General features: G+C 23.4%; 4 protein-coding genes across 5 annotated transcripts; 3 read left to right on the top strand and 1 right to left on the bottom strand.

The window, feature by feature from the left end:
• The first annotated feature begins 459 nt into the window (after positions 1-459).
• LOC122530442 (partitioning defective protein 6) lies at positions 460-2,768 on the top strand. Its single transcript, XM_043657396.1, has 5 exons — positions 460-649; positions 746-974; positions 1,113-1,240; positions 1,322-1,600; positions 1,692-2,768. The coding sequence occupies exons 1-5, from the start codon at positions 590-592 to the stop codon at positions 1,986-1,988; spliced, it is 993 nt and encodes a 330-aa protein (XP_043513331.1). The 5' UTR covers positions 460-589; the 3' UTR covers positions 1,989-2,768.
• A 1,540-nt stretch (positions 2,769-4,308) lies between these two features.
• LOC122530428 lies at positions 4,309-5,748 on the top strand. Its single transcript, XM_043657359.1, has 6 exons — positions 4,309-4,537; positions 4,607-4,759; positions 4,854-5,118; positions 5,191-5,243; positions 5,319-5,399; positions 5,461-5,748. Exons 1-6 carry the CDS (start codon positions 4,328-4,330, stop codon positions 5,737-5,739), a joined length of 1,041 nt encoding a protein of 346 aa, XP_043513294.1. The 5' UTR covers positions 4,309-4,327; the 3' UTR covers positions 5,740-5,748.
• Positions 5,749-6,616: 868 nt separating this feature from the next.
• Positions 6,617-11,080, top strand: LOC122530429 (putative leucine-rich repeat-containing protein DDB_G0290503). Its single transcript, XM_043657360.1, has 12 exons — positions 6,617-7,066; positions 7,244-7,386; positions 7,450-7,669; positions 7,732-7,998; positions 8,196-8,658; positions 8,739-9,408; positions 9,473-9,856; positions 9,971-10,138; positions 10,212-10,404; positions 10,497-10,605; positions 10,688-10,766; positions 10,860-11,080. The coding sequence occupies exons 1-12, from the start codon at positions 6,649-6,651 to the stop codon at positions 10,956-10,958; spliced, it is 3,213 nt and encodes a 1,070-aa protein (XP_043513295.1). The 5' UTR covers positions 6,617-6,648; the 3' UTR covers positions 10,959-11,080.
• On the bottom strand, positions 7,559-16,519 carry LOC122530427 (MATH and LRR domain-containing protein PFE0570w). 2 transcript variants are annotated; one of them, XM_043657358.1, is made up of 10 exons: positions 15,950-16,519; positions 15,663-15,882; positions 13,945-15,586; positions 13,230-13,493; positions 13,022-13,166; positions 12,791-12,964; positions 12,444-12,711; positions 12,095-12,247; positions 11,872-12,014; positions 7,559-7,594 (listed from the first exon to the last, which is right to left on the bottom strand). In XM_043657358.1, the coding sequence occupies exons 1-10, from the start codon at positions 16,171-16,173 to the stop codon at positions 7,567-7,569; spliced, it is 3,261 nt and encodes a 1,086-aa protein (XP_043513293.1). In that variant the 5' UTR covers positions 16,174-16,519; the 3' UTR covers positions 7,559-7,566. The 2 variants fall into 2 exon arrangements, with proteins under 2 accessions (XP_043513293.1, XP_043513292.1); XM_043657357.1 differs by lacking the exon at positions 7,559-7,594 and adding an exon at positions 11,406-11,790 and having other exon boundaries at positions 15,950-16,517.
• Positions 16,520-16,752: the final 233 nt, after the last annotated feature.

Genomic DNA, 16,752 nt, shown 5'->3' with positions numbered 1-16,752 from the left:
TATGTACTTGCAAATTGTAGATGCAATAGCAAAACCACTGACTAAGGACAAGATAGACATGACATCATATAGAACTTGGTGTCTCAGAGTCTGAAATATCGACCAGGAAAAAATTAAATTGGTTTTCTGCGCACCCTACATTTAAACAATAGTGAATTAGAGAATTATATCAAGCAAAACACAGATACAAGTTAGTTAAGTAAAATAAAACTTCGTTATAATGTTGTCAAATAATATATCTTCAGATTCTGAGAACACGCAATCGAATAGTGTAAAATGTGGAGTTGACTGTGATTAAATTAATTTTATCAAGAAGATGCTTTTATCGTCACATTATCACATTCATGAATTACGAATTTATTTTAAACATTCTAATTCATTTACGTTAGGGATTCATAATCTCCCGCTTCAATGTACTAAAAAGTAGTGTAAAGCGACAAGTGCGCCGCGCACGGTCTTGTTAGTAAAAATAATCATTCTTCGTTTCGACCTTATATCTCCAACTTGTAAGTACGTGTCGTTCCTGTCGTATTGTTTTATCTTTCCTAAATCCGCGTAACAGTATCGTAACAATTTGAAATTAAAAATCATGTCTAAAAGCAAACTTCACCATCAAGGTGACAATGGTATTGTCGCAGTGAAAAGCAAAGTAGGTTACTTTTTAATTCAATCTCTACATTAAACAAGAAAACTTCATATAACAATATTTAAGTATTCTTTCTTTCTTCACTTGAATATTTTTTAGTTTGATGCAGATATCCTAAGGTTCTCAGTCAACCGTAATGAAGCAATTAATTATGAAGATTTTAGAAAGTTATTGGCTGAGCGACATGATATTGGTCCTGATTTAAGTTTTCTCATACGGTACACAGATCCTACAGATGGTGATTTGTTACCCATTAACAACGACAACAATTTGGCAAGGGCATTATTAGCTGCAAAACCTCTGCTTAGAATTTTTATTCAAAGAAAAGGTAAGGTATTTTTGTATTAAAGTGTAAGTATTAATAATAAATATGTATTAATGTGTAAGATTCAAGTGTGATGATATTTGTTACAAAATAAAATGTAATGAATATAAATTGAGAGAATAAAGCATTTTTCTACAACAGGAGATGGAATAGAGGAAATAAATGGATATGGAACAATGAAACCAAAAAATTTGATATCAAGTATTCTTGGTGGCACTCCTGGAAAACCAAAATCATTGGCTATATCTAATCCACATGATTTTAGGCAGGTATGTATTAGTGATATAAATATAAGTTATTTAATGTATCATTCAAGATGTATGTGTATTAAATACAATTTTTACTGACAGGTATCAGCAATAATTGATGTAGATATATTGCCAGAGACTTGTCGCCGTGTACGCTTATTAAAACATGGTTCTGACAAACCATTAGGATTTTATATTAAAGATGGAGAAAGTTTCCGATTATTACCATCATCTGCAGGAGGTGGAATTGAGAAAGTTCCAGGTGTATTTATTAGTAGATTAGTACCAGGTGGTTTAGCTGAAAGTACAGGTCTTTTAGCAGTGAATGACGAAGTTCTTGAAGTAAATGGTATAGAAGTTGCTGGAAAAACTCTAGATCAGGTATGTAGAATTGTTGCATAACTTCTATTTGCATAATTTTGCCATTTTCTTATTTTTCACCTGTGTATCTACGTGTATGTATTTTAAATAGGTTACAGATATGATGATTGCCAATTCTTCGAATCTCATAATCACAGTAAAACCAGCAAATCAACGAGCAGCATTAGCTGCTCCAAGACGCGGATCATTTTCACGTAATAGTCAAATGTCATCAGGAAGTCATCAATCAATACAGAGTGCTGCAACTGGTAGTGACGAAGATGCAGATGAGATTGCAGACTTGACTGGTGTCACATTACAAGATGATGCAACAACTTCCCAACATCATCATTATCATCACCATCATCAAAATCACTTTAATCATGATCAGGGTGTCTTACATTTGTAAATTGTTACATATTTTTGAAACAGTCGGTCCCATTCAAATAATCAAAGGTATTTATTTTGAATTTAGACCCATTGTTAAATGAATTGAAAAAAAACTTGTTTATAGATTTAAACTAAAGATATTTAAATTTATTTCGAAACTTATGGACTATTTACTTACAAGTTAGATTTAAACTTATAGAAGTTTTAATTAAAGAGTGTTTGCAATTATGACGAAATTTTTGATCAATTTTTGATCGTCAAAAGCGCATCTCTTTTAAGACAGTTTTTTGTCTATTGTCCTTAGAGTGGTAGAAGTGTTGAAGAGAGAAAATGATATTGAACATCTTTAGGACATTTTACACTTACTATTATATGTTGAACCAAGTGTAGACAATTGTTTTTTCAGTGACATGAGAAGGCATAGAAAATATAAATCAACTACTTCGATGTCTAAAAAATTTACAAAAGAAAAGGAAAATTTCGTGTATTTTCAAATGGTGCATCCGATTCATATGTGAAAATATTTAGACAAAATATGGAAAGTTTTTTTTAGTTATCACATTACTCTTCTTATAAGCAAGAGAAATTTGGATGGTTACAGTTGTAACATAACATAAAATTTATCTTACACCATGCTCAATTGAATATTAGTTTAGATATTTATCCATCCAAAAAAAAAGTATTTATAGAAATAAGTATAAATATATACATGACAATAAGAAATTAACATATTAAAGAGAATGCAACATTATGAAATCATGGTAGCTATTGTTTACATAGCTTAATAATAATTTAGTTAGAAATAGAAATAGAATATGAAATATAAAAATGAATATAAAATTCACATGAAATGATTTTTGGAGAAGATTGTGCCTTTTGATATGATATATTTATAATGATTAAAATAATTGTTTATTATCGTTAGTAAATCTTAAATCAGTGTTATTCTGGAATTTAATTCAATAATTGAAATGTTTCAAAGTTTGAACTTTATATATAAAACAGAGTATTAATATAAAAGTAAAATATAAACAAAGAACACATTCTTCTTATAGATCAAAATTAAATTTTTTAAATTTAGTACTTATTTAACTATATACATTTTTTGTTTTAATATTTTTTGTAGTTAGATATAAATAATACATACAAAAAGTATTAAAATAATAAATTTGTTCAATGCAGAACAAGAAATTTTTTTTTTTAGTATTTAGTGTACTTATACACAATGTATATATATATATTTTTTTTTTATCAATCTAGAGATAAAGAAGATATGTAGTAATATGAATATTGACTATGTACATATACAAGCATTATTGGAAAACAGCAATATTTTCAAGTATTAAAATAATATTTATAGTACTTAATATAAGAAACATAAAGTGTATTTAAGTTTTACTTTTACTTTTACTTTACTTAAGTTTATACCATGAACTGTGAATACAGATTTTAAATTTAATGTATAAAATGGTCTTTTTAAAATTACCATTCAGTTTGATAATTTATAATGAAATCTGTTGTTACTTTAATTAACATTTTATTCATCACTTCATAAAACATAAATTTTTTTATTAAATTTAATCACTTTTATATGTATATAATGCAGACAATTAGGTTCAGTAATAATTTATCATTGTAAGTAGAGATCTTTATTCAATGGTAAAAGAAAATGTATATATGAGTAATTTAAAAAGGCCAAATGCTAATATGTGTATTTCATTTTAACTTGAATATAAAGAATAAAAAAAAACTAAGTGGCCTTATACTTAGATCATTCCAAATGTTTTTCACAAAAATGCAAGACTTGTATGTATTCTGTTTATTTTACTATATGTTTAGAGTGTTAAAGTTTTTGAATTTTAATTCTAGTTTTATAAATGTTATTTGTTATCTAATTGAACACTAGATATTAAAATATACTTTACAAATTTTAAATATAAGAACTTTTAAAATTATAAACATATTTATATACATGTAAAATATTTTCTATATATATATATTTGTGCCTCCGTTGTTTTATCTATGAATATAAAAATTGGATTGTGATGAATTGTATTTCATTCTATTAATATTATAATACTATTAATACTACCTATTGGTAGCATATATCTCTTTGATGACAGCTTATAAAATAAAATATTTTATTATATAACTACATACATTTTATTGATCACCATTTATATCATTTTACATTTTGTTTTTTAACAGTTACTATAGTATATAAATAAAAACAACCAAATAAATAATACAATTTACTTTATACATTGTATTTTTAAAAAGAATTTTATATTCAATCAGTTATGTTAACAGTAATAATAATTAATACATAAACTAATTTTTTGAGTAAAGAGAAAAAATATGTCTTATGTAGAACATGGACCTCGAATTTTTTTAACTAACAAACGTAACTCAGGAACACCTTTGATATATGGTGATTATGTTTTACCGAAGAAACGTTTGGAAGGTCGATTAAAATTACATGATTCTTGTTCAGATATCAGAGCTTGGAGTCCGAATTCTTTAGAGAATTCGCGTTATTTTCGTGAACTTAATGAACATGATTCATCAGTATGTATTTTATTAAACTAAATTATTATGTTAAGGGAAACTTTCTCAATATGTATTTTCTTTTTGCAGTTAGGAAAAATAATACCATTTAATGTAATCATTGATAATATTATTCGACTTAACTCAGAAAATCAAAATGAACTTCAGATAGTTAAAAGAGAACTCAAAAAATATAAAAGCCTTAAACTTACCCCTAAACAAGAAGAACAATTACAAAATTTAGTAAGAGATATTTTAAACAATTTATATTCTAATATTTCATTATATAATATTTTAAAAATTACTTAATTTTATATTACTTTATATTAATTTTTAGGATAATATTTCAAAAGTAAAAGAATTATTACAGAAAAACAGTACAACAGAAATTTCAAAGGATGTATTTTCCAATATCAGTAACTCAGGATCTATGATTCAGTCAAATTCGTTATCTATCCATGTACCTTGCGGAAGAAATGTATCAGCTATAACAAAACAATACAATCAATATTCTTACTCTTTAACTACATTTGAACCATTTTTAAAAAATTACAATTTTATACCATCATGTAAATCTATTATAAAATCACATCTTGCTGCAGGTAACATGATACAAAGAAAAATATTTAAAATTCCTAATTTTTTAAATTTTAATTTGTATATCAATTTTGTAGATTACAGTGAAAAGATATCGTCCTGGATAGAGTATATTGATGTAGCTGTACAAGTAGTATCATTATATTAATCAACCTTAATACTATATAATTAATATTACTTAAATAAATGTAATATCTATTTACAGGCTAAAACAGAAATGCACGATATAGAAATACAAGTTAATGATGAAGTTGATAAATATCCAAACAAAATTATAACAATATCTGTATGTATATAATTATGCTCGTGCTACTTAAACTATATATTTATGTAAATATATTATTTAGGCAATGTCACAAACATCATTCATATCAAAATCCAGTGATGAGGATAACAGTGCAATAGATCTAGACAAAAATAATTCCCAAAAAAATAATGTAGAGGAACAAAGCTTTGAGTGTGATGAATCTTGTAGTGATAGTTCACAAGATACTGAAAATCTAACAGAATCTGACACTGAGATGGGAACAGAATCTGATTTTGATCTACATAACAGCATTTATAAAGGAATTATCATTCAAAAAGATTCTGAAATTATAGTTTTGAAAAATGAACTCTGTGTATGATATATTAATTTATTAATTAATATATTTATATACATATATTGTAACTTATATAATTGTATATAGATAAAAGATGTAGACTTAGAAGAATTAAATTCTATAAATAAATATTTAAAGAGTTTATTGAAAGAAAAGGAAAATTGTATGTATACTCAACAAAAAAATCTCAAAGCAAGTATATCAAATATAATTTTACAAAACACTTCTAATAGTGTCGATTAATATAAAAAAATTAAAGTCAATTAATATTTGATAATAATTATATAGATGTTACATGAAAAATTGTACAAATTAGATCATGAACGTAATTGTAAAGTAGAAGATTTGGAAAAAAAAGTAATATAAAAAAGTAACTTAACATATTATTATGCTTTACAAATTCTACCCTCTTTTCTTCTTTTAGCTCTATAGTTATAAATATTTAGTAGAACAACTCAAACAAGATTTAAATGAGAAATGTGAAAGCTGTTATTTATATTCTGAGGAAATTAAAAAACTTCAATTGTGTGTTAAAGAAATAATAACATTACAATTAGAAAAAGAGTCACTTTTAGTCAGTAATTACATATGTCAAATATAAAAAAATTAATTTTCAAATGAAAAAAATGTAAATTTTTATTATATTGTAGAAAAAAATAGAAGAAATGGAACAATTAGCAGAAAAGGCAGAAAAGTATAATATAACAGTAGAACAATTAAAAAATGTCTTAGAAGAAAGAAATGAACTTGAAAAACAAAATTATGAACAAAATTGTATATTAACAAATCAAAAAGAGAAATTAAATCAGTTGTTAAAAGTGATTAAAGAACTATATATTACATATAATGAACAAGTACATTATTTTTAATTTTATTTATTAATTCAAATTATTCAATTTTATTATATAAATAATATAACATTAATTATATTAGATGGAAACAAAGAATATGTTAGAAACTTTAAAAACTGAAATTCAGGATAAAGATATTAAAATTTCTCAATATGAAGAGCAATTAACTTCTATAAAACGAGAAATTAGTGATTTTTTCAATAATTTAAAATATATTTTAAACAATTTGGAAGAGTTTAATGGTGTTTGTGAAGAAGTTTGTAATTGTACAAAATGTAATTTGGATATTGGTGAGGAAGCAAATAATATATTGTACAATATAAGCATCATTATAACAAGATTTCAAAGTTATAAAATAGAAAGTCAGAATCTCTTACAACAAATTGGAGATTTAAAGCATATAGGAAATGATAAACAGGGAATTTATTCTAATCAAAATTTAAAATATATGATTTGTGAAAAGTTTTCTTGTAGCTCTGAAATGGATTTAAATAACACAAGTAAGACTGTTATTTAAAACTTACATATATTAACATATAGTATATTACATACATATAAGAATCGTATATAGAATTTTTTATATTATAGATGAAATCAATATTATGTGTAATTTATGTAATATAATAATATACATTTATATATATAAAATTAACATGATAAATATTTTATATGTTTAGTTGGGAACAATGCGGTTGTATTTAATGTAAGGCAAGATATCAATAATTTAAATAAAATAGAATTTGATGATATTTCTAATGTAGCTGGTAATATAAATTTATTAAGTGAAGCAAATAACTTGGATTCTTGTGAACATCAAAAGGTAATATTTCTCATTGATTTAATTTCCTATTATGAAAAGATAATAACATATCCCATTTAATAGGAATGTCAGAATTACACTATTAAATTAAATAAGAAAAATGACATGGACAATATAGAAAAAGAAATTATTGAATATTTTACACATTTTTTAATTAAGTTACGTTCCCTTACACAAAAGTTACAAATATATGTAGAAATTGAACGTCCTGTAATGATTAAACAAACTTATTATTTTTATGAAATTTTAAAAGATACACAATCAGCTATTAATGTTTCTCAAGGTAATTTAAACTTTTGATTTGCACTTTTATATAAATGTACAATATACTAATTTTTTTGCTAGATGTAATTTTGAAGAAAAAACTAATTTCTCAATTATATAATCAACATAAAGAAGAACATAAGAAGCGTAATTCTTACATTAAACAACTTCCTAATGATTTGTTAGAAGTACAAAATAAGATAAATGAATTTATTGAAAATATTTTATATCAGTTACTAAATGAAATATTAGATACTGAAAAAAAATATTTATATGATGAAAAAATTAATAAAGCAATTGAAACACATTTGAAATCTTGTATTAACAGAATAAGTACAGCTCTACAAGGTAATTTTTAAATATTTGAATTCTGTTGTATTATAATTTCTCTTATATTTTATGCGTAAAATTGTGTATTTATTTATTTTATTTATTTTAACAATTTACTTCAAAGTTTATTTCTAAATTAGTTATTTCTGCGATTATAGACAAATACTAATTATAAGTATATAATATTATTTTCTTATACAAAAAATAATGTCAAGGTGTTGGAGATCAACATCTACAAATAGTAGAAACAATAGAAGAACAAAAAGAGAAATTGGAAAGAAAAGATTTAGAAATAACTCAATTAAAAGAAGTGGCACAACAACAAAAAGGGGAAGGTGACTGCTTAAGTAGAAAAAATTTTGAACTCAAAGAACAATTATCAAAAGCAACTATGGAACTTAATAATAAAAATGATTTTATATTGAAATTAGAAGAACAACTTGAAATACTCAAAAGTGAATTATTGATATATAATAAAAATTATAATACATTAACAAATGAAAACAAAAATTTAGAAAATATAAAAAATAGATTGTCAAAAGAATGTCAAGAAAATAAAAAACAGTTAATAACAAAAACCCAAAAAATTAAAAATTTATCACAACAGGTTCATGAAATCCATGAAATTAAGAATTTAAAAACTATTTTAGAAAATAAGATTAAAGAAATGGAAAAGAAGTAAATCTTTTTTTATCTTATAAGAAAAAGTTTGTTTTATTATTTACTTTATATATTTTAATTACTACATGTATTTGTAGATTAAATGATTTACAATTTGAGAATAATGAATTAAAGGAGAACATTACTCAATCCAATATAATTATTTCCACAAAAGATGAAAATATAACTATCTTAAAAAGTAAAATTGCTGCAACTAATAATGTCTTGTCACAAAAAATTGCTGAATATAAAAATACAATGGAAGAAAAACATTATGAAATCATAAAATTGGAAAATGAAAATAAGTTATTGAATGAAAAAGTAAAAGATATTGAACATAAACTTACAGAAATGAATCTAACAATTGTATCCTTAACTGAACAAAATGATAAAATTAATATTATATACACAATGCAAGAAGATCTTACAAAATTAGATAAAAATGAAAAGAAGCTAAAAATTGAACTCAATAATTTAAGAACACAATTTATAAATGATCAAAATAATAACAAAAAACTCGATAATAGTTTAGACATATATTTACGTGAAAATGAAATTTTGAAAAAAAATGTGGAATATTGGAAAAATGAAAACTCTGAATTATTAAATAAATTACATAATGAAATAATGGAAGAAAATCTAAAAAGCAAATTATATACTCTTTCCAATCAAATATATGAAAGGTTACTAAGTCTTCAAAAGCAAACAAATTTAGAAAAGGATCCATCCTATAATAAATTAATTAAAAAATTGCAAGATCAGTGCATAGTCAGTAGCTTCTTAGATATATTCTATTTATTATTAATTATTAATATATTTGTTTTATTTCTAGACTCATCAAGATCAAGTAATGAAATTAACTGCAGATAATACAAATGAAGACTTAAAACTAGAGTCTGGAGATCAAAAACGAGAAATAAAAGAAAATGAAATAGAAAAAGTTGATATACAACTGTTGAATAATGCTAATATAAAAGAAATGTGTGAAGATAATTATATAAAATTTAAACAAATTAATTTTTCTCAAAATAATTTAATAATTAATAATAATAATCAAAATAATAATAATAATTTAATGACAAGACACAAGATCAAATTTTTTAAAAATGAACATAATGAAAACCAAAATGAAGTAATGAATACTGAAATAAAACATCCTAAAGAAATTATTAAACATTTAATTCAAGAAAACGCTGATCTTCGTGCCATTCTTCAAGTAGCTATTATTTAATATTATTATAGCAATTATTTTATTTTTTTTAATATCTTATATTTAACTATTTTATATTATGATGATTTTTTTTAATTATTAATTGTAATGTTTTTTTAGTCTCAGATGGAAGAATATCAAAACAAATTAATATTAATGAAAAAAAATTACGATAGTAGTTTAAATGCAGTTTCTGAAAGGCACAAAGCAAATGTTGAAATTTTACAAAAACAATTTGAAGATGATATGAAGAGTGAAAAAATGTTTGACCCAGAAAATTGGTTACTAGTATGTAATTATACATTTATGTAATAATGAAATATTTAATGATAATTACATTGCTTACTACATATGCTTTTAGTCATTAAATATGGAAGAATTAATAGAACTACATAGACAAATAATTGTAATTATAAACAGTAACACCAACATAATTCATATGGAAAATGAAAATCAATGTTTATATGCTAATAATGCACAAGAGCAATTTTATACAAAATTGAATAAAACAGAAAAGAAATTCCGAATTTCACTCACAAATTTGTATGAAACAGGTAATAGAAATAATATTTAAAAATTTATTATAAAATATACTTTTATAATAAATGTAGATAAATAATATTGATATAAATATTTTTCTTCGAAGAATCAATACATAAAAATATAATATCAGTTTTAAAAGAAAAAGATTCACACTTACAAAATAAATGTCAATTTATTGATTTGAATGATTCAAGTTTGGAACATAATTTTAGGTAAATTGTTAAATATATTAATCTACACTATTTATTATTATTATTACTAAAAATTACATCATAAAACTTATACATTATATAGGTACTTTAATAGTGAAAAAAAGTCTCCAGAATTAGAAAACAAATGTGAGAAAGAAAAACAAACGAAAGAAGATTCTATAGTATATTTATTCTTATAAATCCGGATTTTTTTCATTTTAGTTCTATTAGTTTATTTAGTTTTATTTTATTCTAATGAATGCTTTTGTTTTCAGTTTGATCGACAAAGATGGAGTTTCATTAATCAATGTAGTGCATATCATAAATTAAGCAATGTTTATGAATATTCTAGGACACTTCCTACAGATTATTGAAGTTTTTCAAGATAAATTTCATTAATATTCTTAAAAAAAAAATTATTTGCCTAAAATTTATAAAGATTATAATATATTTTTGTAAAATATTTATTCTGAATTATAACGTTATAAACATTTTGATACTGTAATTTGCTCTCTTATATAATTAATGATACAAGTTAAACATTTAATATGAAATGAAAAATAATTATAATAAATTTTAACAAAAAACAAAATTTCATTATTTATAATAAAAGATTATACAAATATTATTTTTATACAAATTTTATACATATACAAATATTTTTCATTCGAAATCAAATTATACCTCAAGAACGTTAAAGACTGTAATAAAGCATTTGTTTTTTGAGGCAAACTTATTTTTGAAGGCAACAAATATATAAAAATAATAAAAATATATTTTTAAAATAATATGAAATTCACATATTTTTTTGATATTTATCTCTTATCGTAATTTTGTTTATATTAATAATTCGGGATACTTCCTTTATATTTATTAGAACTATTATCATAAACTATTTCAAATCTGCAATACAGATATTTTAATATTTTTTTTTTATTTTATAATTCCTATATTTTTATTTACACAGAAATTAAGTCAAATTTCGAATTAATACGTAATAAATTAATAATTTTGTCACAATGTGTTACAAAGTCGAAGGCACTGTTGTATGTCAAAATTTCATTTTCTAGTTCTTTAAGTTTCGTTATTCCATTTTTATGAATTTTTAAATTTCTCTTTTTGTACCTAACTGCAGTAATCATTTTATCTAAAGTATAATGCAACCATAAAATATTTGTATAAGGTTCGAATGTTTGCCAATTGTTTCTAAAATAATACATAAACAATAAATACAAAACTTCAGAAGTGAATATATAATAAATATATAATAAAAATTAATATACTTACTTAACTCTATCTCTCATTAAACGATATATTTCAAATTGATATTCACCCTGAGCTGTAAATAGTGTAGGGTCTAATGCAAGGTCATTAAATACACTACATCCTTGATATTTTACTCTTGAAAAAGTAAAATCTATAATAGACACCTGAATACCAGAGGTTTCAAATAATTTGTAAAGAATAGTTTTATAACTAGTAAAAAATGAATATAGTCTTCTATATATACCTTTACACCTTTACTTATTAATTCAATGTTTTTTTCTCCAATTTTGTAATGTATACAATTCTCATTTGTCGGAGATATTAACATATTTCCCCAATGCAAGTCTCTGTGTTCAAATTCAATAGCTTTCTCTGCAACCGCTAACGCTAATGCAGCCTATTAAAAAATATTAAATATTAATTATACTTTTCAATTCAATTATTATATACTGAAACGAAATTGATTATATGTATTTAAAAGTATTTAAAATGTATTTAAAATCAAATAATTGATATATAATAATGAAACTTGAAATATTAATATACTTCAACTTCTTATTAAAGAAGATATCAATAATTGAAAAAATAATAACCTGTATGAACAAAATATAAGCTTCCTCTGCAGTATTAAATACAAATGCTTCTAGATCTTGACCTCCATGTCCAAGTTCGAGAACAATATATAATTGTTCATCATTAAACATTGATGGACAATCATTATCAGAATGTTTCTCTTCGTCATAAATATTCCACAATTCAATAAGTCTCTCTGGGTATTTTCCTTTTATACATTTAATATTTTTCACTTCCACAAATCCATCAGTATTGTACCTTGTGTTGAATCTTAAATTGTATAATTCCCTAAAATTATTTTTATTAAAAAATTAATTTCTAATAAAATGTTAATTTATTATAAATAATAAATTCTAATTATAATTACATTGCAATTACAATTTCTGATAATATTTCATGAAATTTCTTTTGTGGTTCTCCATTGACATAATCACTACCTTCTATAGGAATAATTTTTATAACAGACTTCTCATCTTCGTGTTCATAAAGAAAGACTTCACCATATACACCTTCTCCAATTTTTCGACAGTGTTCCAAGTATCTGAATAAATTATGATATTATTATTCTTTATTACTTTTATTTATAATATATACTTACGAATCAGAAAAATATGTTGAAAATGCTATATAATCTTTTTGTAAACATTTCTGTAAAATAACTTCTCTGGCTGTTGAAATTACATGCTCTTCAATAATTTGGCCATCATCATTTTGAATGTTACATACAGAAGATTTTTTCGGATCTATATACAAATATATATAATAATAAAAATTTTATTAAAAATTAAATACTTAGAATTACTTACTATTTAATAATGTACATCTTTGATCTTTAATAGGAACAATCCCATAGACTTTAAGAAATGATGTATCTTCAATAGATTTTACTGTTTTATAGAGTGGAACAACACGAACTGATACCCTTCTTGAAAGATGTCCAAAAATAGTAGAATCACAAGTTCTATCTTTGCTATTATTAATCAATTCATATTCTGATTTATTAATTACTTCATTAGTTATTTGTAATTTTTTATCATTATCATTCTTTTTTATACAACTTTGTATAATTCCTGTACATGAGAAGAATTTAATTAATGTTATTTATTTAATATATATTTAAACAATTCTTATTTATATTATACTTTCAAAGCCTACCCATTTACAACATATTTACAAAGTAATATATATTTTGTCCATTTTTTTAAATAAAAATGCACATATTCAGAATGAAAATTTATTTGAAAATATCTTTTTAAAAATAAAGAATATAAAAAAATATGAAATAAACCATATATATTATAGCATAAAAAAGCATAAAATATTTCAGGTTAATGAATTTTAAAATAATATTTTGTTCTGTCAAATAAAAACACAACATTCAAATGTTTGCATGTCCATATATGAATTATATTAAATTTCCATTAAGATTTGCAATAAATTCGATATAATATAAAATTATAAAATATAATTATAAAAATTTTTGTTAAAAAATAGAAAATTTTTTAATTATTACATAATTACCTTGTTTCTGCATATTTAGGACATCCTGAACACTATGTCTCCATTTTTTACCTTTGCCAATAGATAATTTATCCAAGTTAGATTCAGTTTGTACATTATTCAAAATTGATAAAGATCTTAGCCACGATTTTCCTGGTTTTAAATAAACAGGTTTTTCTATTGCATTATTAGTAGATTGCTCTATTATATTTTCTAAAACTGATAATTTCTTTTGTTGTAATATTGTTTGTCTATCATTTTTTATCTTCTCCGAATGTCTCTCTTTTTTCTTCTTAATATTATTACAATCTTCTGCAATAGTCATTAAATCAAGATCCCATTTAGTATATTTTTTTCTTTTTGAAACTCTAATAGGATCTTGCAATTTTTCCAAAGATACATGACAGTCACTATATTTTTTACTAGTATTTATAAAAGAGTATTTTGTATTTAATGCACTATTTTTGTAATCATTATTTATATCACCTGTTTTGTCATTATTTTTATTATTTATATTATCAGATACTGAAGCTGACTTCATCAAATTAATTGAGACTGAAATTGCAGACAATTCTTGGGTTTTGTTGCATATTACTTTTTTATCAGTGTTTACATTTGAAGATTTTTTATTTAATTCGACAAAGTCAGAATGTCTTTCATTTTTTAATATTGTACTTTTTTCACTTACTATTAAATTACTACTAGATATTTTTACTACATCATCTACTTTAGTATTATTGCACAATGGAGTCGGAATACTTTCATTATCACTAAATAAAGAACATGAACTTGCATTGTTAGAAAATCTCAGGGAATGTTTTTCCATATTTGAAATTTTATGTTCTTTTATTAATACTGACTTATGTGACGTATCATTTTGTTCGATTCCACTTGTTAGAATAATAGGCACTACATTTCTTCTCGCTAACAATTCTTTTTTATCATAAATTTCATTATTATTATAATTAAGTTCAATTAATGAATCAGTATCTTTATTATCTACATTTTCTAACTGATTAGAAGTATTTATTAAATAATTAGATGACTCAAGCTTTTCTTTAGCTTTTTCTGTCGTATTTGATCTTTTGTAAAAATCATCATTTATTACTTCAGAGTCTAATAAAATTTCGTTATTTTCATTAGTTGAGGTATTACTAAACATTATAGGATCTCTTAATTTTTCAAAATATTCAATTGGAATTGGTGATAAGGAAATTATACAAGTAGATGATCTAAGAAGTTTGCCATTAGGTGTACTACTAAATATATTTTCATTTTTATTTTTTAAATCAAGTGATGCTATGTATTTATTGACTTCTGCTCTATTATATTTTAAATTATCAATATTGATCTCAGTAACTGTACATTGATCTAACAATTGATCAGTTTCTTTTAGGACATTATTATCTACAGAATGCAAGTTATTATACCATTCTGATGTAATAGATTTATCTAAATGAACAAAACATGGTTTTATTTCCACGTTGTTAGAAAATTTTGCACTTTGTACATTACTAATTTTTTTGCTCCTTTCTGCAGAATGTATATGCTTTTTATTATAATTTTTTTTAATCTTTTCAATACCTAAGTATGTAAGTGGTAGTTTATTGTTATTTCTTGTTTTACGCAAGTTATATTTTTTATGAGACACATTTTTTTCTACCTGTTCAATAATATATATATAGATTATATTATAATTTTAATGGGAATTTTATAATAATTTATAATGTTAAACTTACTTTAAATTCTTCATTATTTTTCAATGCTTTTTTTTTAATTAGTCTTTTCTTTATAACATGCGTGTTTATCTTTCTGTGTGATGTATTTTTATTAAATTTTGGTTTCTTGCTAAAACTGGATATTTCATATAATAAAGATTTGTGATCACTTGTTTCAGATTCACCATCTGAACTAAGTGATATTGTATCACTGTGTGTCTTTGGTACAGGTGCTGGTATTCTATTGATAAAATAATTTCATTAATTACTGTAATCACTGTACTTACATCAATAATAAAATTGCTTACCTTGCATTTTTAAGAAGTCTATCAAATGTAGTCTCGAAGGGATCATTATACAAAGAATCATCAACTTCTTTTTCAGTCTCGTCTAAATTTTTATTTGATGAAATAGGGCTTCTGGTCTTAATTTCATTAATAGATGGTACAATTACTTTTGGTATTAAAATTTTCACCTCTTTTAATTTCTTTCTTTCATACGTTCGAATGGATTTGTTAAATCGACGAAACATTTCGAATTTCTTTCTATAATCTCGATCTTATTAATCCATAAAAACTGTTCTTTTTTCTCTCGTTCAAGCAACAAAGAAATTTCATATTTCCATAATGAAAAAAGGTATGACACTACCGATACTGGACGACATTATACATTCATAAAGAGTCAACGTTTCAAAATCAAAGTAAATGAAACAAAACAGTGAAATCAAATCCCTTTTACTGCCTTGAAACAGTGTGAAACGCGCACCTTTCAAAATTGAAGATGGCGCAGCGGTGTTATGGCATTGACTAAAAACAGTATAGATAGACCTGATAATACAATATCTTTTTTCACTATATTTGGCATATAAATATATGTCACACGTCAGATAAAAAGACTAATAGCACAGACGAGGTATATGAATTCATATACCTCGTCTATGTCGAAACATAGGCAGATGAAGTTCAAAACGTAGGACACAGAAAGTGACATTGCATCTATCCTGCATTTAGCCAATGGTTATGACAATAATTATGTGTACCAAAGATATACAAATTAAAGATTCATCTTGAAATTCAATTAAAAAAATTCATTAAAATTAATAATGCTACAG

Source organism: Frieseomelitta varia, unplaced genomic scaffold, assembly GCF_011392965.1.
Source record: "Frieseomelitta varia isolate USP_RPSP 00005682 unplaced genomic scaffold, Fvar_1.2 scaffold_342, whole genome shotgun sequence".
In the NCBI taxonomy this organism is placed as follows: domain Eukaryota; kingdom Metazoa; phylum Arthropoda; class Insecta; order Hymenoptera; family Apidae; genus Frieseomelitta; species Frieseomelitta varia.
Note: the sequence above shows the minus strand (reverse complement) of the source record. Positions and strands in the feature narration are given on the sequence as shown.

What these genes read in the sequence shown, in the direction of transcription:
- LOC122530442 (XM_043657396.1), top strand. Translation starts at nt 590, where the DNA reads ATGTCTAAAAGCAAACTTCACCATCAAGGTGACAATGGTATTGTCGCA. An exon ending in AATTTTTATTCAAAGAAAAG is followed by an intron (nt 975 to 1,112) that starts GTAAGGTATTTT and finishes TTTCTACAACAG; the next exon opens with GAGATGGAATAGAGGAAATA. An exon ending in ATCCACATGATTTTAGGCAG is followed by an intron (nt 1,241 to 1,321) that starts GTATGTATTAGT and finishes TTTTACTGACAG; the next exon opens with GTATCAGCAATAATTGATGT.
- LOC122530428 (XM_043657359.1), top strand. Translation starts at nt 4,328, where the DNA reads ATGTCTTATGTAGAACATGGACCTCGAATTTTTTTAACTAACAAACGT. An exon ending in TTAATGAACATGATTCATCA is followed by an intron (nt 4,538 to 4,606) that starts GTATGTATTTTA and finishes TTCTTTTTGCAG; the next exon opens with TTAGGAAAAATAATACCATT. An exon ending in AAAATCACATCTTGCTGCAG is followed by an intron (nt 5,119 to 5,190) that starts GTAACATGATAC and finishes TCAATTTTGTAG; the next exon opens with ATTACAGTGAAAAGATATCG.
- LOC122530429 (XM_043657360.1), top strand. Translation starts at nt 6,649, where the DNA reads ATGGAAACAAAGAATATGTTAGAAACTTTAAAAACTGAAATTCAGGAT. An exon ending in ATTAAAGAAATGGAAAAGAA is followed by an intron (nt 8,659 to 8,738) that starts GTAAATCTTTTT and finishes ATGTATTTGTAG; the next exon opens with ATTAAATGATTTACAATTTG. An exon ending in AGTTTGGAACATAATTTTAG is followed by an intron (nt 10,606 to 10,687) that starts GTAAATTGTTAA and finishes TACATTATATAG; the next exon opens with GTACTTTAATAGTGAAAAAA.
- LOC122530427 (XM_043657357.1), bottom strand. Translation starts at nt 16,173, where the DNA reads ATGTTTCGTCGATTTAACAAATCCATTCGAACGTATGAAAGAAAGAAA. An exon ending in CCTAAATATGCAGAAACAAG is followed by an intron (nt 13,494 to 13,944) that starts GTAATTATGTAA and finishes TCTCATGTACAG; the next exon opens with GAATTATACAAAGTTGTATA. An exon ending in TCAACATATTTTTCTGATTC is followed by an intron (nt 12,965 to 13,021) that starts GTAAGTATATAT and finishes TAATTTATTCAG; the next exon opens with ATACTTGGAACACTGTCGAA.